At 50.1% G+C, this 24768-nt stretch overlaps 12 protein-coding genes across 12 annotated transcripts; 7 read left to right on the top strand and 5 right to left on the bottom strand.

The window, feature by feature from the left end:
- Positions 1-20: 20 nt before the first annotated feature.
- On the bottom strand, positions 21-1798 carry BO79DRAFT_207550 (uncharacterized protein). Its single transcript, XM_025682193.1, has one exon. It carries the CDS (start codon positions 1719-1721, stop codon positions 114-116), a length of 1608 nt encoding a protein of 535 aa, XP_025543326.1. The 5' UTR covers positions 1722-1798; the 3' UTR covers positions 21-113.
- Positions 1799-3790: 1992 nt separating this feature from the next.
- Positions 3791-5408, top strand: BO79DRAFT_139633 (phosphotransferase family protein; the record flags this gene model as incomplete). Its single annotated transcript, XM_025678200.1, has 2 exons — positions 3791-4454; positions 4513-5408. 2 exons carry the CDS (start codon positions 3791-3793, stop codon positions 5406-5408), a joined length of 1560 nt encoding a protein of 519 aa, XP_025543325.1.
- A 1745-nt stretch (positions 5409-7153) lies between these two features.
- BO79DRAFT_139435 (putative protein kinase) lies at positions 7154-8628 on the bottom strand (the record flags this gene model as incomplete). Its single annotated transcript, XM_025678193.1, has 5 exons — positions 7154-7326; positions 7408-7573; positions 7646-7944; positions 8010-8338; positions 8390-8628. The coding sequence occupies 5 exons, from the start codon at positions 8626-8628 to the stop codon at positions 7154-7156; spliced, it is 1206 nt and encodes a 401-aa protein (XP_025543324.1).
- A 631-nt stretch (positions 8629-9259) lies between these two features.
- On the bottom strand, positions 9260-10652 carry BO79DRAFT_207548 (putative alpha/beta hydrolase). Its single transcript, XM_025682192.1, has 6 exons — positions 10384-10652; positions 10292-10331; positions 10095-10219; positions 9822-10017; positions 9434-9749; positions 9260-9368 (listed from the first exon to the last, which is right to left on the bottom strand). The coding sequence occupies exons 1-6, from the start codon at positions 10566-10568 to the stop codon at positions 9334-9336; spliced, it is 897 nt and encodes a 298-aa protein (XP_025543323.1). The 5' UTR covers positions 10569-10652; the 3' UTR covers positions 9260-9333.
- A 451-nt stretch (positions 10653-11103) lies between these two features.
- BO79DRAFT_189445 (putative MFS monocarboxylate transporter) lies at positions 11104-12647 on the top strand. The gene is made up of 2 exons (XM_025680658.1): positions 11104-11347; positions 11438-12647. Exons 1-2 carry the CDS (start codon positions 11146-11148, stop codon positions 12556-12558), a joined length of 1323 nt encoding a protein of 440 aa, XP_025543322.1. The 5' UTR covers positions 11104-11145; the 3' UTR covers positions 12559-12647.
- A 327-nt stretch (positions 12648-12974) lies between these two features.
- On the top strand, positions 12975-13871 carry BO79DRAFT_235727 (haloacid dehalogenase-like hydrolase; the record flags this gene model as incomplete). The annotated part of the gene is made up of 1 exon (XM_025684508.1): positions 12975-13871. The coding sequence occupies one exon, from the start codon at positions 12975-12977 to the stop codon at positions 13869-13871; it is 897 nt and encodes a 298-aa protein (XP_025543321.1).
- Positions 13872-14083: 212 nt separating this feature from the next.
- Positions 14084-14895, top strand: BO79DRAFT_285405 (uncharacterized protein; the record flags this gene model as incomplete). The annotated part of the gene is made up of 3 exons (XM_025688349.1): positions 14084-14625; positions 14684-14789; positions 14850-14895. Exons 1-3 carry the CDS (start codon positions 14526-14528, stop codon positions 14893-14895), a joined length of 252 nt encoding a protein of 83 aa, XP_025543320.1. The 5' UTR covers positions 14084-14525.
- Positions 14896-15324: 429 nt separating this feature from the next.
- On the top strand, positions 15325-16736 carry BO79DRAFT_235726 (uncharacterized protein; the record flags this gene model as incomplete). Its single annotated transcript, XM_025684507.1, has 2 exons — positions 15325-15339; positions 15390-16736. The coding sequence occupies 2 exons, from the start codon at positions 15325-15327 to the stop codon at positions 16734-16736; spliced, it is 1362 nt and encodes a 453-aa protein (XP_025543319.1).
- A 47-nt stretch (positions 16737-16783) lies between these two features.
- BO79DRAFT_207546 (MIF4G domain-containing protein) lies at positions 16784-19167 on the bottom strand. Its single transcript, XM_025682191.1, has 2 exons — positions 18176-19167; positions 16784-18126 (listed from the first exon to the last, which is right to left on the bottom strand). The coding sequence occupies exons 1-2, from the start codon at positions 19116-19118 to the stop codon at positions 16931-16933; spliced, it is 2139 nt and encodes a 712-aa protein (XP_025543318.1). The 5' UTR covers positions 19119-19167; the 3' UTR covers positions 16784-16930.
- Positions 19168-19787: 620 nt separating this feature from the next.
- On the top strand, positions 19788-20540 carry BO79DRAFT_285402 (signal recognition particle 14 kDa protein). The gene is made up of 2 exons (XM_025688348.1): positions 19788-19945; positions 20029-20540. Exons 1-2 carry the CDS (start codon positions 19919-19921, stop codon positions 20401-20403), a joined length of 402 nt encoding a protein of 133 aa, XP_025543317.1. The 5' UTR covers positions 19788-19918; the 3' UTR covers positions 20404-20540.
- Positions 20541-20560: 20 nt separating this feature from the next.
- BO79DRAFT_207544 (uncharacterized protein) lies at positions 20561-22626 on the bottom strand. Its single transcript, XM_025682190.1, has one exon. The coding sequence runs from the start codon at positions 22454-22456 to the stop codon at positions 20828-20830; it is 1629 nt and encodes a 542-aa protein (XP_025543316.1). The 5' UTR covers positions 22457-22626; the 3' UTR covers positions 20561-20827.
- Positions 22627-22975: 349 nt separating this feature from the next.
- On the top strand, positions 22976-24722 carry usgS (transmembrane protein UsgS). The gene is made up of 5 exons (XM_025682189.1): positions 22976-23087; positions 23348-23454; positions 23515-23687; positions 23734-24139; positions 24189-24722. The coding sequence occupies exons 1-5, from the start codon at positions 23030-23032 to the stop codon at positions 24543-24545; spliced, it is 1101 nt and encodes a 366-aa protein (XP_025543315.1). The 5' UTR covers positions 22976-23029; the 3' UTR covers positions 24546-24722.
- The last annotated feature ends 46 nt before the right edge of the window (positions 24723-24768 follow it).

Raw genomic sequence — 24768 nt, 5'->3', positions numbered from 1 at the left:
GCCCGAAATTCAAGTTCATATGTAAGATGTCAAATCAAGTTCAAATTAGATGAAGGTATGCGAAAATAAAAAAATAATAAGCGTGGAAAATTCTTATCCCTCTTTGTCCCACATTAGAAATGCAATCCCAGAGCGACTCCCAGGAATGATCGCAGGAACGAGACTAAGCTCGGAATCCATCCGGCCGACGACGAAGAATCAGAAGGCGGAGGATGATGACCTCCAGGGCCACCAGGCCGGCCACCCCAATAGCTCTGACCTTCGCTTTCGGGCTTCGTTGCATCGCGACACTGCGGATGATTGTAGTCTTCTACAGTTCCCATCGGCCAGATGGGCACCACGCAGATCTCGTGGTCGGCGCATCCGCTGCATTGCTTCCACGTTGTCCAGGCCAGGTACTCCATCAGATCCTGGAAAAGCCCAATCAGCGTGTTGTAGTCCGTCTCCTGCCAGCCCTGGACCATCGTCTCACATATCCTACGAGTGACTGCATGCACAGCCGTCGCCGCCACCCCAGCATCACCATCAGCACCGAACGCCCCGCCCGGAATGAACTGCATGGAGCAGCGCTCAGCCTCTTCTTCTCCATCGCGATCCCCGTAGTCAACAAACGGACCCAGCACCTTCTCAATCTTCGCGTGGATATCCTCCACCGTGGACAGCTGGCCCGATGCAAAATAGCGGATGTCATGCGCGTACCGCTCCACCACCATGTCCGTGACAGTCTGCCAGTTGAATGTTGCCTCCTTGGCCTCATGTTGCAGCACCAGCTCATTCAGCGCTTCCCTGATAGGGCCCAGCTGCTGTGACGTAAACTGCGTCAACCGGGGCAATGTGAACGTCTCATTGACCGAATGAAACAGGTCCAGTCCATACGTATACGCCGACACAAAGTTGTCATAGTTCAGTGTCACCCGGTTACCTCCAATCCCATCATACCGCGCAGCAATCGCCTTGAGCCACAATGCTCCACCTCCAGGACCCCCCTTCTTCTTGTTGTCATCCTTTCCACCACCGCCGGGTCCCCCAAACGGGTAACTCGGCTTCGTCCGCGTCACCCTGACCTCCTTCAAGTCCCTAGCAAAATCACACAGAATGATCTCAAACCCAGCCTCCATGCGCAACATCCCATCCACCCGATCATCCCATTCCTCTTTCGCCATGCGACAGAACATGTTCGCGCGTTCGCGATCCCCCATCATCTCTTTTTCGCCTACTTCATCCCGGAACAGGACCCGATCCTCGAAATCAAGCGTCCCGTTGTGTGTCTTTCCAGCTGACATGCCATCGGCGTAAAGTAGTCGCAGGTCCTTAGCAGCGACATAGGTATGTAACCAGCCAGAACTTTTCTCCTCTTCCGTTTCTTCATCGCGCTTCCTCAACTCCTTCCTCTTCTTATCATCGTCTTCATCACCCGGATGGGGTCCCATATGCGCCCTCGCGAACACCATCGCATGTTCCGGCTCGAAGGCAAGCCACTCCGTGCCGTTGATGGGGTCGGGGATCGAGGTACCGTGGTAGAACTGCGTGCCGGCGGGAACGCTGGCGAGGAATAATGACATGCCGTTGTGTTGGAGGGAGGAGCCCCATTGTCGCATAGAGGAGTGGATGGAGTTGAAGATGTGGTTGGCATTTTGTGTTGTTGATGGTGATGCTGCTGTGGCGGTGGTGGTGCTAGCGGCCCATAAAAGGGACGATAGCAGGAGGGGCTTAACACCCATGTTGTATACAGAGGTAGGTGTTTGGTATTGGTGTAGATGGAAAGCGAAACCGGAGCCAAGAAGCAGAAAAAAAAAAAAAACAGTTTTTATCTTATCAGGGGGTGCGGGCAGATTTTATACTCATGGCTCCATCGCAAAGATAATATTAGGCACCGGTGATGGGGCTGAATCAGGATAAACTACGTAGATAGGTAGATAGATAGGAGGCGATAATATAGAGAGTCCCGCAGTAAGGGGCCGCGTCAGCCAACAGAGGCAGCGACTAGCGGTGGGTTTTTGGGTTAGTTAGCTCAGTGAGTTGAGTGGTAGGGTGGATGACGAGTCACACACACACACGGCGGTTAAGATGCTGTTAAGGAATGCTGCTACTTGCTGCGAGGGGGGTGTGTGTGAGAGTGGGATGGGCAGCCAATGGTGATTTAGTAACTAGACAGATGGGCAAGAAAGCTCGGGGGTAAGACAGCAGCAGCACATGTGAGAGGGAGTTTGTTATCGAGAAAGCATCTCCGATAGCAATTCCGACTGGCAGTGGCAGTGGCAACCGGGAAGTGAAAAAGGCTTGGTGTTCGGCAGATTGTGGATCTGGTTTGCAAGTCAAATCAATCAAATCAGCCTTACCGAATACGGTTGCCTAGAAGCGAGGAGTTACGTAGTACTAGACTCCCGTCTTGTCTGTTCTCTGGAGAGTTGTAATCAAGATAGACCGTTTATAAGCACTAACATTATTTATTCCGTATCTTATTCTACAGATATAAAGTGGTGAAGTGAGAAATGTCAGACCTTAAACCATCATATAATTGTATCTTAAAATAAATCTTATTCTGAAATCTTCCCTTCCGTTCCTCGGAGTATTCTGTCGGATATTATCCTGCCGGTCGGGTTTGTCGGATATATCCTCTGGAATAAGCAACCTACGCCGAGAGTTCTGAGGTGAGCCAGCTTCGGATTACCGAACGGTGGACTATGGGAAGCTGAGCTTGGGTCGGGTAAGGGTTTAGAAGGTGGCTTGGGCTGTTCGCCTTTAAGGAACCATAGTTGAGCATCACTCGGACATAATTATATCAATAGCCCGAGGGCGTGTTTGTCGGCAAGGCAAGGTACATTTTCAATTGCCAGTCTTAAGTCCGAGTTATTGTTCAACCTTGCTCGTATTATATATACAAGCCACCAGGAGGGCTAAATTGATGTGCTGAATCCACACAACATCATCATATCGACAACCCGTGAGCTTTCATGGTTTGAAGGACATTACTATTTACTACTAGTTCTGGTACAAATAGAATTGAATTAGACATAGAGTATTAGTACTAAGTTGCTCACCTCCCATTTCTTGACTATGCAGATATTTTACCTTGATGCTTTATCCTCGTGCTAAGTACTCCGACCATGAGCTCCAACACTAGGGTCACGTATGCTTGTAGTGGCAAAGCATAGCAACAGGTGAAGATGACCGAATGCCATCTGGTGCACCTTAATTAGTATGTTGTGCTTGACGCTTGGACCCTGTCTTTCACCTGCGGGGCTTGTTATGGTCATCCTGGTGTGGGGAAGCAAGTAAGCAATGGTCCATTCTTAATGTGATCTGTCCTGCTCAAAACTGCCTGCAATTGCACATACAACAATGCTTCGATCCAAGTGTTACTCTCTCTACTTTCGGGTTAAATGCTCTCTTGGAGAAGCGCTCAGCAATATACTATGGAGTAAGCTATGTTGAGCTATATGATTTCATCTCTAACTATTCAGTTGTAGATGCAATTAGTAATCGACTAGAACCTAGGTCTTCTGGAATCTATGACCAGGCCAGTCTCAAGAAGCAAGTGTGCCTTTCCTCAATCGGTCATCTTGAAGATTGACTGAAGTATACTTTAATTGCAGCACTTTGCTGAGTAGTACTAGTATATGCGTTTGATGGAGAAGCTGCCTCGGAGACGCCTGAGGCACAGAACCTCGTGCTGCCCGACCACGAAACGGACCAAAGTCCCCCTTACTTTGTCCACCTCGCGCCTCTCAATCGGCTTCCTCACCATACCCGTATCTCTCACTCTTCCATTGAAGCCCACACTCATGTAATGGACACGAACGCACTTGTCGACCTTGTCCATGAGGTGCAGGGACAGATTTGGGTCGATAAGGTGAACGAGACTCACAGGTTGGGCCGTCTCTGCCCGTGGGTGTCTACATTCCATCCCGACAAACTTCCCTGTGAACTTGAGGGTTCATTCCACCATGGCGCATTCAATGCCGGGATGAAAATGGTCTTCAGTGACCGCACTGTCTGGATGGTACGTTTCCCTCGCGCGGGGAAAATATGCGATGGCTACACCGATGAGAAGGTGGCGATGGAGGTGACGGCCCTGCGCCTCATCCGCGAGAGGACTGCCATCCCCGTCCCGAGAGTCCGCGCGTGGGGTCCCGCTGCCACCAACCCACTTGGTCTCGGTCCGTTTATCATAATGGATTTTATTGACGGGGTGAGCCTCGGTGATCTTCTCCAAGATCATAATGCCGAACGCCCCAGCCGACTTATGAGGGAGGACATCAGTGACCATGATGTCGAAATTATCTATAGACAGATGGCAGGATTCCTGCTTCAGCTATTCAGACTCGATTTTGAACAGATCGGCAGTCTGCCACCGCCACCACTGACTGAAGCTCATCGCTTTACTTCCCTGTCACGGCCGCTAACATTCAAGGTACACAGCATCCTACAGAATGGGGGAGTGAATACATTCGGTACATACACCTTGATCCATTTGAGGCCATGCTAAATTGATTAATCAGTGATTCCCAGGTGACCGAACCAAGGGGTTTGCGACGACAACCGAATACTTCCAGTATGTTGTCGGTCAGGACTGGGAACAGCTTGTACACCAACCAAATTCAGTCTGTGGCGAATACGATGCTCAAAACAAGTATGTGGCTTTTAAGGCACTAAGATCCCTTGTGCCAGACTTGATCCATCCGAAATATAACCATGGCAATTTCAAGTTGATTTGCGACGACCTCGGCCTTGCCAATCTGATCGTCCGCAGCAAGGATGATCTCACTGTCGTTGGAGTAGTAGACCTCGAGTGGTCCTATATAGGACCCGCGCAGCTGTTTGGCTCGGCACCCTGGTGGCTTCTCCAGGACAGGCCTGTTAATAGCGCCTGGGACTATAATGGCGAAGAGCCACCCGAGATCGCTGCAAGGTACTTCAAGTATTTAGATCAGTTCACCCAGATTTTAGAGGAGGAAGAGGCCAGGACTCCAGGCCACAAAGAGAAAGAGCTTTTTAGCCTCGTCAAGTGGTCGCAAGAATCGGGAGCCATGTGGCTCCACATACTCCTCTCATCCGGCTTCAACGATCACCGCAGCTTTCCTTTTACGAAGCTTCGACAGCATTTTGGAGCCGATGGCTGGGCCAAGCGAGAGAAAGAATTTGACTGTGCAGAAGAACTGGAGGCTTTCGCATTGCGAAAGGTGGGAGAGTTAGATAAGTATGATGAAGACCTGGAGCAGATCGAGGAAAACAAAACTCTCCTGGACAGCGGGAGAATGACCAAGGAAGAATTTATTTTCGCTGCTGCAGCAATTATAAAACCTCGCAGCTCCTCATCGTCTGTGGTGAACAATGAAGCATCGAGTGACAAGGTACTATACAACATGCCGTATTTAGTTAGCTCGGCCTGCAGGTTACGAAATTGAAGATGGCCATAGGGATGGGGTGAATCGATTATCAGTGGGTACGCTAATGTCCCCAGCGGCATATAATATCCTAAGAGGACAAGCTCTATTCAACCATCACACCGGCGTCTTAATGAAAAAGCAGGAAATCATACTCCGAACAAGCAATATGCAGGTCCGGAAAGCCAATTTCAATGGTTGAGTACCTCGGTTACAGAGCACAGAGACATCCCTTTGCTACCCTAGCAGCAGAAGAAACGAATGAATAGCGTATGCAGACTTGGCCCCTTGAGACATCTTCATCGCGGCTAGGGATGGCAGAGAGTATCTGCAAATGATATGATACAGAATTCACGATTCAGGATAATGCTTCTGAAGGGACACCAAACCGCACTATATTGCGCGATTTTTTCCTTATATCAAGGATTTCGGATTGCACCGGCGAATCAACAGTCCAATGAACGAAGGTATGGAGGTCCGACATGTGGAGATGGTGCTGATATTAGCGTCGCCCTAGAATGCAGATCAATCCAAATGTAACATCGGAGCCAGACATCCGAGACATCACATTGGGTCAGCCCAATCTGACCAGCTCCTCCAAGCCAATGCTGGACGTCTGCGGTAAACAAGAATTAGGACTCCGAAAGCCCCTCATCGGAAGCCTTAGGCACATGGGTACAACTCCATTGCTCATGCGTTATGCGTAGGCAATTGACCGTGTCGTTAATGAGTACTGGAGATACTCTGACATTTCATATATATACATCTAGACAGGCCTAAGCCTCTCATACAGAAAATTGGAAATCGTGTAACAAGAGATATACAATATCAGATGAAGCCATGAGCGAGGATCCACCGGCGCAAGAAAGATATCTTCTAAAGTACCGACGATTATGGAGGTCACTGATGTAATGGCCATTGTCTCGAAAAACCGTCTCGTTCTGCTGACCGGTCGCGAGCGAGGTCTGGAATTGTCTTGCTTTTCTAGCGTCATGTTGTCATCTATAAACAATCCCGCGTCAGTGATGTGTTGTCTGTCATGCTGTGGGATGTTATTAAATTGGATTTGTTCCGAGTTAACCTGCTGCTCGGGGGATGTTATTGACCTCGATGATTATATCCAACTTACTGGTAGGCACTAGATGTGGTTGAGAGAGTGAATAAGATAATTATTTGTTTCTGGACGAAGAGGATGAAGTTGTGTAGGAGGAGTCAAAAGACTCTCCGGTACAGAGACTCCTATATATGGGGGGATCTGACGGTGGAGGCCTCTCCACCTTCCTTCGATCCAGGCCGGGCGCTAATTCTCTCACCAGACCCGCCCTAGCCACTTCACCAATACAAAGCTCACCTGATCAAGTCCCAAGTCTTTGGAGATCCTGATACTAGATCCGGTTCCACCCGAGGTAATATTTCGGCAGGGATAAATGAATATAGAGGGGAGATGATACTTCAAGGCATACATGCTGTTTTACCAAGAAGATGCTAGAGATACGGAAGTTCTCATGTTAGGGATTGAAGACTAAAGATGTCAGTAGGCATGCACTGTTTGGTTGTTACAACTGCACAGTTCTCGGTCCCATACCATAATTTTAGTTGGCTATCTGGCTAGAAAATATTGAAAACTTGAGTACAGGGACCTTTCTCATAATGGTGAAAGGGACACCGCATCGACCTCGTCTGGTCATACTTATTAGAGTTCGTCACGAAGTCCACCCAGTCATCAGCTAAGCATAACATAGGTATAGTCGTAGCTATCAGCTAGCTCAGCCTCTCAGCCAAGGATCCTGTAAAAGCTCCTTTGCTGTTGCTCTTTCCTCGGGCAACCAAGTAAGAGTCTTTCGCATGAACCGTAGGAAACCAGACTTATCACTGAGTCGAGATTCTAATCGTTCCATTGTCCGGTCGTGCGGTATAGGCGCAAGGCCCAGCCACTTTCCTATATAGTAGGCATCAGCAGGGAGAAAAAGGGACAAGAACAACCGGTTAATTGCACTGTCAGCTGGTAGATACTGCTTACCATCAGAGTCCCAAAAGTCGCTTCTCCTTTTCTGGTTCCTTCTTAGAAATTCGGGGGGAGGCGGTCCTAGTGCAGCGATAATTTGTGCTAGATGTGCAGCATCATATAAATTACCGTCTTCATCTCGTGCTGTGAAAAGAATTCTCGGTTCGAGAAGATCCCAGGCCTGCAGTCCATTTCAGTTATCACAAAAAGCTGTCACAAAGCGCCATGCTGTCTGGGAGGAACCGTGACATACCGTAAGACCTACACTCCAGATATCGACAGGGTAACTCCAACCTATATAGAGCAATGTCTCGGGTGCCCGATACTCCAGGGGCATAATATCACCGCCGTGGGGCCCTGGGCCGATACGTGTCTCGCCAAAGTCAGACAACAACATTGGACCTACTTGAGGACGCATCAGGCGTGATAGATAGATAGTCCGAGTGGGAGAGACCGGCTTGCGAGGTACTGGTGACACAAGTTCTTCGTGTTCCAGTGCACTCAGCGATTGGTTGTCATAGGCTCCGAGGAGAAGATTTCCAGGATGTATATCTACAACGGGGATGATTAGTTCACTCTTCTAGAAGCTTGCTTGCTCGAAGGAAAGAAGACTATACCAGTGTGAACAACCTGTCCTTGCGTATGGAGAAAGTCCACCGCCTGTAAAAGCTCGGTAATGGCACCTTTCACCAGATTCTCATCGAATCCTTCCTGTTGGAACACGACCTCCATGTCATGCAGACTCATCTGTGCGGCCTCAAAGACAAGGACTATATGTGTCCCATCTGGACCGGAAACAGTGAAGGAATCTAATAACTTGCGAATGTTGTATCGTCCCTGGTGTGAGCTTGTTTGTAGCTGTTGCTTCGCGTGATCATAGAATGGGAGTTCGCGGTGAACCGAAGAAGTATGCACATAGACTTTCAATGCGACATATTGGCCGTTTCTATGCAAGTCAGTTTAATGGTAAAAAAACATTAGAGTCTTTCGAACATACATCAAATCGCGGGACAGCCATATAGTTGATGAGGAGCCAAAGCCCAGTTTTGCCACTGTTTGATAGCGGTTATGGAATATTTCACCCAGTCGAACGGGATAGAATCGGTGTGCTTTGTAGTCTGGTAACTCTTCCTCTTCCACCTTTTGATCAGACTGGATAATGTCGAAGCCACTAGTCGGGAACTTCTGTGCATTCTGAGATATTTTTGAAGTTATCGATGGGATGTTAGAACCCATCGAGGAGGATTTCATTGACGATGGTGATGATGATATCGCTCTCCGAAGAAACACACTTGATCCAGGGATAGATACAAACATTGATGAATGTTGTTGTGCGCAGTATACGGTACGGTGGAAAAGAAAACAAGCAGTGGAATTTCTCCTCATAGTCGACACTGATGAAAACATGGCTACTTAGAAGAAGGAATCTGTTTCTGTAGATGAGCAAGTGAATTCTGGTGGGTGACGCTGCAGGTCTGACCTTTGGTCATTGCGGTGTCATGCCAAGGCCTCTGTGCCCCAAAACCACACCTCCTTTGTATTCCGACGCACCCTAACTTTACTACAGGTTTCCTGGTTCATGCCAGGCTTGACTCTTTATATACTATCTGATAGTGAATTCTAGTTTACTATTGTCACCGGACAGGTGGGGTAGGGACCAAGACAGACTCCCAGAACATGATCTAGCCTCAAGCCGCTAGTCCTGCAATCAAGTGTCAACCTTCTGAAAACTTATCGGGATTATTCTAGTACTTTAGCTATATATATATATATACGTTACGATATGTCGAGAAATACAGCTCGTTCGTCCATTCAACCTAGTATAAAAGGTGCGAGGTAGTAGTCCTATGAATTGTTTACCATAATAGCGTGAGGGAGATCATATGTTGAATGACAACAACCGGAAAGAAGCACCTATATACAAATAGGAGATGGACCAAGCTAATTCTCCTGCGCCAGGAGAAATCTACCAACAACTATAGCCCGAGCAACCATGTCAGTTCTACCCAACAATATACAAAGCGAAGGGTATGCAACTCACTTTTACGAAACTCCTCAGGCTTCTCCTGAACGATCCAATGGCCGCAGTCGATATCCACGATCTCCGAAGACGGAAAGAATGCATGTATCAGCGGCAGTGCTGATTCAGGGATAAAGTTGCTCTGGAGAGCTCTCAGAAAGAGCACGCGACCATTGAATTGTCTAATGGCTTCACTCTCCTCATCTACAAGATAAGGAAATTCGCCAAGAGGTCTTATGGCTGTGCTCAAGGTTTCGACGGGCACTCGTAGTTGGAGGAAAGGTGTATCTGGCTTCTTTTGTAGATTGCTAATGAGCCAAGCCCGTATGGCGGGAGACTGTATATTCCTCTTTTAGCCTTATCGTCGAAAGCTACAGAACCAACACAATCACAAAGCACAACATCTTACCTTTTCAAATTGAGTCAAGATCCTATCAGCTTGCGAATAGTCTGTGATCCGTTCGTCTCCCAATCTTGCCAGTCCTTCCAGATACCGAGCAAAGTCTGACTCCAATGGCAGGCGGATTGGGCAATTGTCGATGGCCACTACGTCCTTGACTAGGGTCGGAGACTCTAGAGATAGGGTTAACGCTGTTTTGGCGCCCCTGAGGATCCATGTGTTAGACATAATAATAAATTTGTACGAAAGAGTGAGCGCTGAGTGAGTACAGTTGATGCATACATGGAATGGCCAATGACAGTCGGCGATCGAAGTTGGTGTCTTTCAATGAAGTATTTTACATCCAATGCCATCTCCATATAGTCGTGTTTTGGATGATGACCGGATTCCCCGTGGTTCCGCATATCCTGGCTAGATGTTCAGATTGCTCCTCCAAGTACGTCGCTATTAGGGTCACCCAGAGAAGGAAGGGTACATACCAGAGCATACACAGGCCGGGAGAGATCTTTAGCGAGTAGTCTGTTGAGATTGTTAGGGCGCACGTAGACAGAACAAAAGCAGAAATACTTCCCTGCTAACATGTCTATTTTCACGCTTCGAGCCTAGAAATCCATGCAGGAAGAGAATCGGCCTGGTTGGAGTAGCATTATGGCTTGTCGAAGCGTTGCTGGTAGGTGGCCGATGGAGTTCATAAGCTAATGGGATTCGTCGTGCCGCGGTATGTAAATGCCGGCAGAGATGTCTTGAGTGCAACATTGAGGGGAATATGGTCTTGACTAGTTAACATAAAAAGTAAGAAGTGTCGCTTGCATTAATTACAGAATGTAGTTAACGAATCTATTGCTAGAAATAGTCAACGAGTCAGTTAAGTACTATCTCATTATTCCGAGAGAGATTTGCAAGGGTGTTCAGGGGAAGTGACGCGCCGATCCCTCATACATAGATGTAATATTACGTTGCCTCTGGTAACGCTATTGTTTCGGCAGCAAAATCCGAAGACTCTCGGCCCCTCCGTCTCGTCACTGTCTGTAATCAGGACAAGCGAGTTGTATATTATTGCTGTGCTACGAAGTATCACCCTTGTTCTTCCGGTTTTCATAAGCAGGGCAAAACCTGATTATGTCGGTACTGGTGTGGGTGTTTAATAGTATGGGTCACTTCATTATCGGAACCGAGTTATGTACTTCACGCCCTTTCGGTGACGACCCCTTCCGTTTTGAGACCCACACGCAAGCAACTCTTATAATGAAGGGCTCAAGCCTGAGCGCCCTCCAAGTTCAGAGAATGCAGCATTTGCATCGTTTCAATATCACTCTTATAAATTATATGCAAAATGCGTCGGTCGGCCCGGCAGGACTCTTCCGTGCTTACCGAAGAGCTTGAACTAAGATCTCATACTGGCATCTATGACACCGAGCAACCGGCAGATGGGCCCGGAGTCAGCCAGGCCTTCCCCGAAGGTGGTCGAGAGGCATGGATGTGCCTCTTGGGATCCTTTTTGCTGATGTTTCCGTCATTTGGATTTGAAGCAGCAGGTACGTCAACTTTTTCATGACCGCATTTACATGAAGACCCAAGTTACTAGAACAAGTGGGATTGACGAACAGCTGACATGAATACTGCAGTTGGCACTGTCCAGGACTACATTAGCGAGCACCAGCTTGCCGAATACAGCATCCGCGATGTTGGCTGGATCACCGCAATTTTTGTGTTTCTAACTCTATTTCTTGGAGTCCAGGTCGGACCACTGTTCGATCGATACGGTCCTCGAGTCTTATTAACATGCGGATCTGCAGCCAGCTTCACCTCCTATATGCTACTAGCTGAGTGTACAAAATACTGGCACTTCATTCTGTGCCTTTCCATCCTCGGAGGGATCGCTTCAGCCATTGTCTCAACAGTCTCAATTTCAGTCCTGAGCCACTGGTTCCACCGACGACGCGCTCTAGCATCAGGCATTTGTATGGGCGGATCATCAGCTGGAGGTGCTACCATGCCAGTAATCCTACGGACCCTGTTCTCAAGATACGGTTGGACGTGGTCTATCCGCGTTATCGCCTTTATAGCTCTCGGATGCTATGCAGCAGCAATCATCCTGGTCAAAGGCCGCCTACCAGCTAGCAGCAACAGCAAAGCGACAATCGACTTTCGGGCCTTTCGATCTCCTCGGCTTTGTTTCTTGACTGTGGCAGTTTTCTCCTTCGAATTCATCATCTTCGGCTGCGCGGCGCTATTACCAACATATGTCCGCTTTGCTGGCTTCCCAACAGACGTGCAGTTCTACTCGCTCACAGTCCTGAACTGCTTTGGCTTAGTAGGAAGAGTCCTTCCCGGATTTGCGGCCGACAAGATCGGCCGTTTCAACATCCTGCTCTGTCTAGTGCTGCTCACGTTTATCATAATGGCAACGGTCTGGCTGCCTGTTGGCTCTCACGATGTGAAGACCCTGTACACTGTGGTGGCTATCTTTGGATTTGGCTCTGGGGGTTGGATCTCCCTTGCTCCTGTATGTGCTGGCCAGCTCTGCAGGACTGAAGAGTATGGTCGGTTTTACGGTACCCTGTACTCTGTGGCTTCGTTCGGGGTTTTATTGACTGTTCCCGTCGGAGGCGACTTGTTGCAATCGACCACACCTCAGGTCCTTATCGGGTTTTACTCGGCCGTGCTCTTGGTCGGGCTTGTTGGTCTGATATTATCTCGATGGGCTCTGCTGGACTGGAAGTGGAGATGGAAGGTTAAAGTATAATTCCTCCAAGAAGGATGTATGATCTTGTCTGCCAAACTGCTTAGTTTATGGAAGAGTCATAGCCTAAGTATTCCAACAATTATGGTAGTAAATGCAAATGAATTATCGTTTTTCTCCTGCTCTTTCAGCCCTCTGATGATGAACATCCCCTACTCTTATAGTTAGAAGTCACATGACTGACTCGATAACAGGATGTTATCAAACACCGATACAGCTCCTTCCTGCTCAGGCCGATCATCTCCATCCAACATTCTCTTTCATCATTGTTCCTTCAAATTGAATTAAACGAACACTAATCGACATCGATCATATACACATTATATTGTCGCATTCTGCATAATTCACAGTCAAACAAATCAATAAACACCACGAACATCACAACCCAAACAAAACCCCGACATATCCAGGAACCAACTATGCGCCCCCGCACCCTCCTCCTAACCATAGACGCATTCAACACAATCTTTCATCCGCGCCACCCCATTCCCGAACAGTACATATCCGCCTTTAACTCCTTCAAACTTCAACAATCTCCTGAGCTCACACCATCCATCCTTCAACCAACCTTCAAATCCGCTTACAAAGCGCAATCCCGCCACCGACCGAACTATGGCCGCGCGGATGCCATCCGCGGCCAATACGGCGGACCAAGGCAGTGGTGGGAGGAGCTCATACGCACCACGTTCCAACAGGTCTTAGCAGATAAATCTACAAAATTACCAGATGAGCTAATCCAGGGTTTACTGGATCGCTTCGCAAGCTCGCAAGGCTACGCGCTCTACAACGACGCGGGCGATTTATTCCAACGCCTCAGGCAAATCAAAACCACCGGTCAGAAACTGGGTGTCTTTGAGAGGATAGTTGTGGGAGTCCTCTCCAACTCAGATGATAGGGTGCCTGCTGTGCTCCAGTCATTGGGGCTGAGTGTAGGGAAGGGAAGAGCGGATCAGGAAATCGAGAGTTTGAAATTACCGGGTTTCGAGGATCCTTCTAGTATTTCCACTAGTGAGTATGGAGAAAAGGTTGATGATATTGATCTCGTGATCACGAGTTATCAGGCTGGAGAGGAGAAGCCTAGTCCGGTGATCTTTGACGTGGCTGAGCGGCAGGCGAAGAGGCTGGTAGGGGCTGGTGAGGAGGATGGTGATTGGGTGCGTGTTCATGTGGGCGATGATTATGACAAGGATTATCGTGCTGCTGTTGATGCGGGGTGGAAGGGAGTTTATGTTCCCCGAGATGAAGGTGGGGGGAAGGAGGGGGTGGTGATTCGGTCGTTGGTGGATTTGATTCCGATCTTGGAGGGGATGAAATAGATTGTGGCTGTTCAGATGTACAGTAAGATGGCTTGATTGGTGTATATATCACTTGGAGAGAGTGTGACTTGAGACATAGTTGTGTGATGCACTACTATACGAGTGACCCGGCGAAGTATGCCCACCCGGATACAACGGCTGCTTGATACTACCACTATACTACAAACACAAGACACCTCCCCTGCCAAGTACTTTTGACCATAGTACTCCGAGTGATCGCCAACTTGTCACAAAAAGCATTGACCTCAAACCAGACCTGCAGGTGGCCATCCATGCAGCGTCGGCAATCGCACTGACCAGTTGCCAGTTAGTTGCCTGGTACAGCCGGTGACGCCAAGCAATGCCCAGATCCCAGCATAGGGACTATTATAGGTCGATGCCTGGATGGCGACACAATTAACTATGACGCATCCCTTGGCGATCTGCTGGTCTATCTTACAAATCTATAGGTCCCTGTTAGTCCCTCTCTCAAGGAGAGCACATTATTTGTGCAATCATATGATGGTGCAAGGGGAACCCATGATGTAATGACGTCGAAAGGGGGGGTTTTCAACTACACTTATAAACCCCGATATTATCCACCAAATTGCTGCGGAATCTAGCTTCTTTCTTCACCTAACCTTTACTAGAGAACTACTACAAAACTATATCACTATGGATCTCGTTCAGAAGTACGGCCACCTCAAGCACGATCGACGCCGGAGCTCCCTGCAGCAGCAACTCGCGGAAGAGGAACGCCACCGGAATCAAATGGGTGAGTTGATACTACCCTTGTCAACTATTCAATGAAATACATGCTGATGAGGAGCTAGCAATCAACTCACTGTTAGGGAGCTTTGGGGGTTCGGCAAACGATCATCCAGACCGACGATCCAGTGGTGCGGGGAATATGGCGAGCATGATTGAGGAGTTCAATAAGTCAGTGTCCCTCTAAACACACACTTGCAATTATGAAGTTAAGCTTACGGAATACTGCAGACGGAAATCAGTGTCCCCGGATACCAATGTCGAGCAAAAAGAGTGATGCAATTGACTATACTGTTGGGTGATGGAGCAGGGCGGCTACTGTGTTTAATGGAGTAATTAGGATTATGACTGTCATTTGTTAAAAACAACACACAAAGTTATGACTATCACTACTATAACATACTTTGTTCCTGCTCAAGTTGTAGCCCACCATAATCACTATCTGGATAAAAGCGCAATGCTTGGTCATGCTGGGATGCTCGATGCTTACAGCGAGGGATATGGAACAGCCAATCAGACAAAGCAGATCACATCGCAGATCAACACCATATTGGGACTAGGCGATACTAGCTACTCAAGTGACCGCTTTCCAAAAGAGGAATGATAATAACTAGTCAAATGATATCACGGTGGATGCATCAACTTATCTACTCACGCGTCACGATATGTTGTCGCACAATTGCTCCTCCCCGCTAGCTTATTCTAAATGCCCCCGGTAGCTGTACGCGCACCCCTGTCAATATCCATATAGCCCTAGCTAAATCCGTCTAGACGCCCTTTCGTGCCTCCTCCCGTCGCAGCGCAGGCCCGCAATTCGCGTCAACTCCGCGGTTCTTCCTCTCACAAACACCTGCTTCATCGAGGCCATCTCAAGAGATCGACTCCATTGACCAGAATGACTGTGCATATGCTACCCCTGCTCCGTCTGCACGTAATATAAAACGTGAGAGAGAGCAGGTACCCACCCCTCGGCCGAAAGAGTTCATTGAAGACTCGGACCAGCCAGACGATGACGCTGCACCTAACGAAGGCGAGCTTCAGAGCAGCTCTCCACCAGAGCCAGGGGAGCTCGACGCCGCCTTCGATGAAGTATTCGGATCTATAAGAGACCGGCAGAAGAGGCGTCGAGTCTCTGGGCACAATGACGCTGATAACACTCCCTCCGTTCAACGACGGAGACCCGCCGACAGGATCTTGTCATCCTCCCCGGATCCTCCAGCAGCAGCAGCAGCTAACGAGACAACTCTATCGGTACAATTTCAAACACCAAAGCAAATACGTCCAGATCCGGGGTTCCGGAAACCAGAGCGGCCTGCGGAAACACCACATCCTGTAACACCAGCAAGCATCAACCCCTCCTCTCTTCAACCCCGTCGTTTCGTGCTATCCGCGTCGCAACTACCCCCAAGTAGCCAGACTCAAGTCAACACCGCAATACCACCCTCGACCGCAACTCCAGTCCCGAGCTCACAGCGGCGAACACCAGCATTCGTCCTGCCTCGCTCTCCCTCCCCTCAGGAGGACGACGATCCCACTGGCATCCCCACGCCGTTCTCGCCTTCCTCTCGTGCACTCCGACGGCGCGGCCGTCATCGTTCTGCAGCGCACAACTATGTTCCTGGTGGCATGGCGGCGGAAGTGCGCAGCTGGATTCTGGAAATGGGCGCAAAAAGGGAACAGCAACAAACGAGTCCGAGCCATCACCGCAGAACGGGTCCACCTTCGCTGGACACGTACGCGATAGCCATCCGGATAACCTGTGTTCGTCAATCGGCCCTGCCGAGTTGCGGCGCTCTGGCATTCGCACAGGGCCACACCGTGGATCCTTCCGAAACTAACGCGACAGATACTCGATTCCAAACTCCGACCAAGAACGTGCTCCTTCTCGGACCACCCCGACAACAGAAGTCCCGGCATGCAGCGACTCACATTCCCGACCTTGAACCGGGGGATGTGGTCGGAGTCTTTCGGGGACTAGCTTGGGAGGTGGATCTAGGAGAGCCTGCTCCTGCTTTAGAAGTAGGCCTTGACGTCGACGGTCTCTCCCAATCGGACCGTTCATACATGCAAAGTGCAGGTAAATGGCACGTGGGAATGGAATGGGAACTAATCTTATAGTACTATTCATACAGTCAACCATGTACATTATTTGATACCCAAACACGCAACAATGCGATATCTCAACATCATGCTGAACATTCATTCCTCGAATGAAATGCAAAAGAAATGAATCTATATATGCAAGCTTTTACCCCCTCAACACCATGACCAAAACGCCATACCCACACTGCACAAAACACATATGTACATCATCACTCCGCATCCCCTTCCTTAACCACAACCTTCAAAGCATCCACCGCAACCTTACATCCCCACTTAACAACCTTCAACTCCTTCCCAGACGGCACAATATCCGTCTTCGCAACCACCTTCCTCAAGAAGAAAATCAACCCCTTAACAATCTGCGGCGTTTCTCTCGCGCGCAGGAAAATCTCCAGAAGCGCCTTCTCATCCTGCTCATCCTCATCCTTCGACTTCGACTTCGACTTCTTCTTCTGCTTCTGCGACTGCTGAATCACACTAATCAGAAGCAATTCCACAAAGGCCTTGCTCTTCGGCTGCAGGTACGCGAAGTTCAGAATCTTGAGCACACCCAGATTCAACGTCCCGTCTGCGATAAGCGACCCGTACATCTTCGCCAGGTTGACGATGGATTTCATTTCGAGTTTGTTCTGGTCGTCTTCGTCGTCGAATGCGTCGTCGTCATCGCTATCGTCCATGTCGCCGGACTCGCCCATGCGTTTGAAGATGTTCCATAGCGTGTACATGAAGGATACTTTGATGCGACGGCCCATTTCGCCACAGAGGCGCTTCGCGATGAGCGTGTAGTAGGGGTTGTGGGCTTCTTCTTCCATGGCGCAGTGGGTAAGGACGCGGGGGATTTCGAATTCCTGGGCGCGCTTGAGACGGAGTTTGAGGAGGCGCACGTGTGCGTCTTGGTAGTCCGTTGCGGACATGATGGCGACGAAGATGGAGCGGCGGACGTCGGTGTTCATGCGGTGCGCTTTGGCGATGTTGACGAGGTCGGGCTCGGAGTCGCTGTCTGAGACCTCAACGTGAGTGTTGTTCGTAGGGAGGCCGTTGAGTTCCTTCCGGGCGGATTCGAGGGGATCTTCGCGCCAGCTGGCGCCGACGAGCCACCATTTGCCCTTCTTCTCGGAGTTGTGGATATCGGCGCGGGAAATGCTGATAGGTTCAGAGGCCCGGATGACTCGTGTATTGTTGAGAGAACCGAGGATCTTGCGCATCTTGGTGATGTGTTCGGTGCTGATGCTGGCGTTCACGTTGGATTTGAGCTTGTTGTTTTTGAGGTCGGTGATGGTGTCGATCATGAACTTCGTACGGACGGAGAGGGCGGCTTCGCCGGCTTTGGCGACGGCGGGCTGGATGAGAAGGACGATGTCTTTGAGAGAGGAGGGGTCATCTTGTCGGAGTTGGGGTCCGGAGTCTGGTGTGGTTAGTATAAGGTTTAAAAGGGAGTGATGGAAATAACGTACTTCGGATAATCTTGAGGAGCAGTTCGGTGTTCTCCTCGTTGATTTCTTCTAGGAAGAGCCGGATGTAGTCGAAGACAAGGGGGCTTCCGATGACATGGAAGTTGTATAGTTGCGACAGGAGAGAGATCAGGTTGATGGTCTCCTTTCCTTCGAACTTGCCTCGTTCATCGCCGCGGGCATCGAAGGTCTCGACGATCTTCTGCACGATCTCCGCGCCAAAGTCCGTACCTACAATCTTGTACACTGCAGCAATGAAACCCGCATGTAGAATGATGAAAGTATCCGACAGAGCAGATCTCTCGCAGATCAACCCGAAGAGCAGAGAGATCAAGGTCGAAGTAACATTCTGACGAGGATGATCCCGGTAGAGTTTCTCGAACTCCGCGAGGATAGAGACCATATTGGCTTCCGACAACTTGTTCAGGTGACCTTGAGCCTGTCTCCTCAAGCGAACGAGGGACTCATCCTCTGAGTTAGAGGCAGCGCGAAGCGAAGGAGGAATGTATTTCTGGGGACGGCTTTCGGCTTCTTTGACTGGAGCGACGTAGGGGTTTTCCTTCTTCTTAGGAGCCGGCTCCTCTTCCTCCTCTTCTTCCTCATCTTCATCGAAATCACCCATAGACTCATCGTCGTCAAAGCCATCAAGCCCATCTCCCATATCGCTATCATCTTCCTCCTCAGAATCCTCCTCTTCAGGCTCCTCCAGGCCCTGCGCCTTTCTCCGCTTACTCCGTAGCCATTCATCAGCTTCTCTCTTGCGCTTGCGGCCCTCATCCGCCGAATCCTCATCCAAATCGCCCAGCAGATCACCCAGACCATCCTCCTCAAAAGACTTAGGGAGCTTCTTGCCCTTCTTCAGACCGAGCTTCTTCTCCAGTGCAGCAATTTCCGCGTCGTCTTCTTCGAGCTTCGATTGAACCGTCTTCGATACGGGGCGTCGCATTGTCACCTTGTCCTCATCCTCATCCTCATCCTCATCAAGATCAATATCGTCCTCCTCCTCAGAGCTCTCCTCAACCTTCGCCTTCTTCATAATAGACTTCGGCTTCTTCTCCTCCTTAGCAGAAGCAGGAGCGGCAGCCTTCCCCTTCGCCGCTTTCGCCTTAGCAAGTTTCGCCATAACATCACCGGCATCTTCATCATCATCCCCCTCATCTAAATCAAACTCATCAAAGTCCCCCATATCCTCATCCTCATCCTCGTCGTCATCATACCGACCCTTCTTCTTCGGAGGCGGTCCCCGCTGGTGGTGCTGCTGTCGCTGCTGCTGCTGAGGCTGCTTCTTCCCGGAGCGTTCTTCTCGACGGCGCTCTTTCCGCAATGCCGGTCCGTTGCGCTTATTCTTCTTCTCGCCGTAGGTATCTCTGATTCCGAGCTCTGCGCGCAGGTCCCTCGGTAAAGAGGTCGTATTATGTCTAGGACGTCGCATGGTGTGAATCCTATTTTCCAGATAAAAGTGTTGATGTTGATTGAGGGTTGGATCTGAACTTTTTTTAATGCCGATTCAAAATTGGTCCCGCGGAGGCGGAGGACGGAGGCGGTGAGAGCCAACCTAAACTGACTTTGGGGTGGATGCGTTTATCTCCGCTGGCTGGTCTTTAGCTGTTACTATCGCTGAGTAGTTATAGTTGGTTTGCGTTTTACTGCCAAGTGAGCTGCGAAACTTGATTTCAGCACTACGGTCATATTTACATCCTACATACCCAAACCTGATACTATTTCCATCACAACATAACCGCCGAAATGCCCGCACACCTGGGCCACGAGGAGGTACTTCCCTCTCCCCCACAACCACCACATCACCACACCCAACATATCACTCAACTAACACCCACTTCTCCAAAATAAAATAGTTCTTCACCTCCCTCACCACCCTCCTAAACACCACATCCCAAAAAACCCGCGGATCCGTGTACCTCACGCAGAAGCCCCTCCTCAACACCACCACCGAGTCTCCGGCGCAACCATCCATCCTCATCCGCGCGACCGACGGCAACACCAACGCCCCGAACCCCAAGACAGCCGAGGCCAAGAAGAAGGTATCGAAGGTGGGATCGGCAGCATCGAAGGTGAAGATCTCGACGGTCGTGAGCCCTGATGACTTGGAGGCGTTCTATGCGAGGTATGCGGAGGTGTGTAAGGCTGGGATGACGGGGTTGAAGAAGAGGGATCGGAAGAAGGGGAAGGCGAAGGGGAAGAAGGAGGGGGGAAAGGTTGTTAAGGGGTGATTTGCTTAGTGATTTGTGTGGGGGGATGATGAAGGGTGGTGTGATGGATGCATTATGGGCGTTTGTGGGACTATTCTATTTCAAGTTTTATTTGACATAAGGGATTATGCTTCGATGTATATGTTGTAGATATGTTGAATGGGATTAAGTTTTCAGCTGATGGTATAGTATCAATAGATTAACTACTTCGCTAGAATACAGGGGATCAAATTATGGTGCTTGTCCGGGGTGAATCAAAGACAGTCCGCCCACAACCGTACAGATGTCGACTAATAAAACAGAAACAATGAGATCATACAAATGCGTCATCGTGGGGAAAGAAAGGACATCAGAGGGAATCGCAAGTGTCATCAGATGCAGAGTACAGGAGTATACAAAAAGTGAAGAATGAATGTAGATGGCCAAACAAATGGTTTGATGCAAATCAGTTGGAGTTCTCATCCGCAGACACCCCGGATCGGTCAGGGAGAGGCAAGTCGAAGTCATCCACAGTGTCCTGGGCATGGTCAACCTCATACTCGATCTTCCGATTCAGTTCCCCCATCGCGGATTCCAAGGCTGGGCCGATGACAATGCGCGCGGCAATGTGGATGAGAACCACAAGTAGCTGGATCGGGGGAACCAGGACAAGTGTGGCGGTTTTATGAATAAGCGACGCCGCATCATGTTTCTCGGGTCTTGCAACTGCCAAAGACGATGCAGGTGGCATGGGGGACACTTCGCGCTCAAGGGATGCTTTGGAGCGTCGGCGGAATTCAATGCTCATGCTGCTGAGGTTGGGGTTCGAGTCGGTACTTCCGGTGCGAGGTGCGACTGGACGTTGAACGTCAGGGACTTTGGTCGGAATCGGCTTGATTTCGCGCTCGTGGAAGGTTCCAGGCATATCGTGCGATGCGGACGACAAGTCATCCCAGCAGTCAACATACACTGATAGTCTGTCTCTCGAGCGCTCAGTTTCTTGGAAGGGCTGTTCTTCAGGCGGCGAATAAGTGTCACTGTGGTCAGATTGGAACTGCTCAGTACCCTCGGTCGATGTAGGCGTAGAGCAGGCGTCAAGTTCGGGTAATGTAGATAACGATGGTCCAAGGGAGTGGAAGGATTCAACGCTCGATGAAAACGTTGTTTCAGGATCAACCTGTTGTTTGGGATTGTCTTCAAACCTTGCCAGCAAGGTCTGGAAATTCTGTTCGGGTTCTGGGTCTGGGCGCTTAGGTAAATCCACTTGTTCGGATGTCTGAGGCGCTTCCGGAGTTTCATTGTCATCCGGAATAGTCTCCAGGATAGTACTGTTACTGGCACTGTTACTGGCCTTGATCGAAAAGCCGCTGTCATCCGTCGCCTCGCCATCCGTGTCTTCTCCGGCACTGACTGGGTCTTTTGTGAGGTCCTCCTTTGACTTGGACAGTCCATGGTAGTAGAGTGAACTGATTGGGGCACTTTCGCGACGACCTTTGGGACGCCATGCCCTCTTCCTCCGGGGCGCTTTAGCCTCCTCTGGTATCTCAACGGTGAAACCTCTCTTGAAGGGGCATGGTGTCACTTCGTAACGGAGGACCCTGGGCAGAACATTTTTCATCTCCGTGACCAAGACCTTGTTGTCGTCGGTGTCGGCGGGGAGTTCGATGCGATAGTACGTCAGAGGGCGAATGCGCAAGACAAAGGTTGATTCGCCGTCGACACACCAACATTGCGAGTTCTTGAGGATGGCATGGACGACATTGCCGCACTTGAGGAATACAGTAAGGCCGTGGACATTCTCCAGGCGAAGCGGGCCGAGAGCGACCGTTCGTTCAGTAGGGGACCTCCAAGGAAGCGTCTCAACGGTATCAACGGGATAGTCGAAGTCGGAGGGCGCAGTACTGGAGGGGATCGGGGCGAGCGCTCTAGGGGCAAAATGGACAACTTTGGCAGAAGGGTGGTAGAAGAGATCGTTCTCCGAGGGCCTCAGCGACTCGGATTGCCGCCGGGGTCGGGTAATCAGTTTGGAAGGAAGAGTCGCAGACCGGCGAAGGGATTGGGTCTGGGGTAGTGGCGCATCCGAGGTATCAGACATTCTCGATCATGGGGATTAAGGAAGGTGGGAAAGGAGATGGATTACATTGAAAAATGTATAAGGGACAGGATTAGGTAGGATATAGATGGAAAAGATAGCAAGTGAATGCGAATAGGAAGGGATAAGGAAAGACGATCAGCAGGGGGGGGTGTGGAATGAGGTCAAACGAGAGACGAGAAGCTGGGGTGGTGAGATAATGGACGGGGGAATTCCCAGCGAGTGACCCTTCCCAACTTGGTTCGAACTCAATAAATTCATGGCAAAAGTATGGAATTGCCCCAATCGGGTCTAATCCAGCGGGGACTGATCGTGGCCTGAGGCAGTCATGCGCCGGTCACCTGCCCTACGCCGCAGAGTGGGGCCGGCGGCTGATGGCCTGGCGTCTGGCGGCTGCTCAGCCAGTCGGAATTGATCGCTATCGTACCCGCGCGTCATTCCCTAAGCAATATGTGGTTGCCTGTGGCTGTTTCCCCCCTCGGCAGCCAACGCACAACTATAAATAGTACGATGCTCCCTTTCTGCTAAACGGTCCCTGATCTTCAGAAGTACTCGAGAGTCTCTTGGGTGTGCATCATGGGAAACTTCGATCATAACGCCGTGATTCGCGGTGCTCAGCTGACGGTGGTTGCCAGTAAGTCCGGCCCCTTTTGCCTGCTCGAGTTCTTGGACTTCCAGAAGCCAATGGCTGCGCAACTTCTTTCGCCTTGCGTAAAAGGGGGCGCGGCAGATGTGGGATTATAGGGGTCTGCGTGGTGCTGAATGTCAATGGCTCAGCACGGCCGAGTTCCCTAGTTCCATGATCGACAGCCATGGCTGGCTAGCTACCCGCATGGTTCATTGGGGAAACACGGCACGAGTACTACTTTACCCGCTGCTAACTTAGCTGGACAGCCGTCCGCGCATTGCGGAACCCCGATCTCTTCAAATACGACCACTTCCGGCAGGCTGCCTTTGCTGTCGCTGTCGGTGTGGGTGTCGAGCTCCTCATCCAGATTCCTGTATGTGACTATCTTCTAGCTACCCGCTTGACAGCTTCGAGACTGACAAAGCGGCTATAGATCATTGCACTTAAGATTGGACTTTGGTTCATCTCATGGATTGTCGACCTCGAGAGTGTAACTTGGGATGATTCCCTCATTGAGGGTCTCGATTTCCTCTCCAAGTCTGTCCTTCATGTCCCCTTCCTCATCATGTCGTTGATGCGGTACATCACCCCGACATTGGATGAAATGTAAGACAATCGACTCTTGAATTGTGTGCACGTGCTGATTGATTAGCTTCATGGAATCGTTGAAATGGGTAGACACGACCTATGTCGATAAGCACAAGGCAGAGGACCCGAGCACTCTGCGTGCCATGTACTACCCGAACCTCTCCATGTACAACGCCGGTGAGGGCAAGGTCAAGTCCACTGCGCCGAAGAAGTCGGCCAAGGAAAGAATCATGGTGTTTCTTAGGAGGTCTGGCCAGAGAGCCGCCCTGCTCCTGGGCGTGTCCATCTTGTCGCTTGTGCCTGTTGTCGGACGCTTTGCCACTCCAGCAGCTTCCTTCTTCGCCTTCAAGGATGCTGTGGGCACTACCCCTGCGGCTGTCATCTTCGGAGCCGGTTTTATCTTCCCGAAGAGCTACGTTGTTTCCTTCCTGCACAGCTTCTACGCCTCCCGTACTTTGATGCGTGAGATGGTAAGTCCTCAGCCACATTATCGATAAAACCATCCTAATGGACAACCAGCTCGACCCCTACTTTAGCCGCGTTCCCTTCACCCCCGAGCAGAGAAACCGCTGGTTTGCCGACCGCCAGGGCGTCCTGTTTGGTTTTGCCTTTGCCTTTACAATTGTGCTGAAGACTCCCTTCATCGGAGTCCTCCTGTACGGCGTTGCGCAAGCCGCCACGGCATACCTCGTCACCAAGGTCACAGACCCCCCGCCGGCCCCGTCCGAGAAGGAGGGCTTCGCAGAGACCCAGGTGACCTGGAAGAACAAGCACGAGTTCCTGCGCCTGTCGCTGGACAATATCGACCAGCTGAACAAGGCTCCAGAGGAGGAAAAGCCCAAGGCGCCCGAGTTGCCGGGTCGGAAATTCGAGTAAGCGAGCAGCCAAGGGATGAGTTGTTCGGAGGAGTGGAAATCAACGTACAAAAGTTGATTATGGAAACCGAGACTGTACACTTAGGTTTTCTGCATAGTGCATGCATGCATTGCACGCACCTTATTTCATAAGGTTCGGGATTATTATCGTTATCATAGACTCAAAAGACAGCCGTGGAATCAAAGCATATCCTTTTCCCCGCTGATAAGCGCGTCAGCCCTGA

The sequence above is a fragment of the Aspergillus costaricaensis genome (genome assembly GCF_003184835.1).
Source record: "Aspergillus costaricaensis CBS 115574 unplaced genomic scaffold BO79scaffold_5, whole genome shotgun sequence".
Lineage (NCBI taxonomy): Eukaryota > Fungi > Ascomycota > Eurotiomycetes > Eurotiales > Aspergillaceae > Aspergillus > Aspergillus costaricensis.
The sequence above is the reverse complement of the archived record's forward strand: the minus strand, read 5'-3'. Positions and strand labels throughout refer to the sequence as shown.

Coding starts and splice junctions, on each gene's coding strand:
- BO79DRAFT_189445 (XM_025680658.1), top strand. CDS start 11,146: ATGCGTCGGTCGGCCCGGCAGGACTCTTCCGTGCTTACCGAAGAGCTT. Junction 11,348..11,437: donor ATTTGGATTTGAAGCAGCAG/GTACGTCAACTT, acceptor TGAATACTGCAG/TTGGCACTGTCCAGGACTAC.
- BO79DRAFT_207548 (XM_025682192.1), bottom strand. CDS start 10,568: ATGTTGCACTCAAGACATCTCTGCCGGCATTTACATACCGCGGCACGA. Junction 10,018..10,094: donor ACTGTCATTGGCCATTCCAT/GTATGCATCAAC, acceptor ATGGATCCTCAG/GGGCGCCAAAACAGCGTTAA. Junction 9,369..9,433: donor GCCTGAGGAGTTTCGTAAAA/GTGAGTTGCATA, acceptor CTCGGGCTATAG/TTGTTGGTAGATTTCTCCTG.
- BO79DRAFT_207546 (XM_025682191.1), bottom strand. CDS start 19,118: ATGCGACGCCCCGTATCGAAGACGGTTCAATCGAAGCTCGAAGAAGAC. Junction 18,127..18,175: donor GCTCCTCAAGATTATCCGAA/GTACGTTATTTC, acceptor TAACCACACCAG/ACTCCGGACCCCAACTCCGA.
- usgS (XM_025682189.1), top strand. CDS start 23,030: ATGGGAAACTTCGATCATAACGCCGTGATTCGCGGTGCTCAGCTGACG. Junction 23,455..23,514: donor AGCTCCTCATCCAGATTCCT/GTATGTGACTAT, acceptor AAGCGGCTATAG/ATCATTGCACTTAAGATTGG. Junction 23,688..23,733: donor ACCCCGACATTGGATGAAAT/GTAAGACAATCG, acceptor CTGATTGATTAG/CTTCATGGAATCGTTGAAAT.
- BO79DRAFT_285402 (XM_025688348.1), top strand. CDS start 19,919: ATGCCCGCACACCTGGGCCACGAGGAG. Junction 19,946..20,028: donor CACACCTGGGCCACGAGGAG/GTACTTCCCTCT, acceptor AAAATAAAATAG/TTCTTCACCTCCCTCACCAC.
- BO79DRAFT_207550 (XM_025682193.1), bottom strand. CDS start 1,721: ATGGGTGTTAAGCCCCTCCTGCTATCGTCCCTTTTATGGGCCGCTAGC.
- BO79DRAFT_207544 (XM_025682190.1), bottom strand. CDS start 22,456: ATGTCTGATACCTCGGATGCGCCACTACCCCAGACCCAATCCCTTCGC.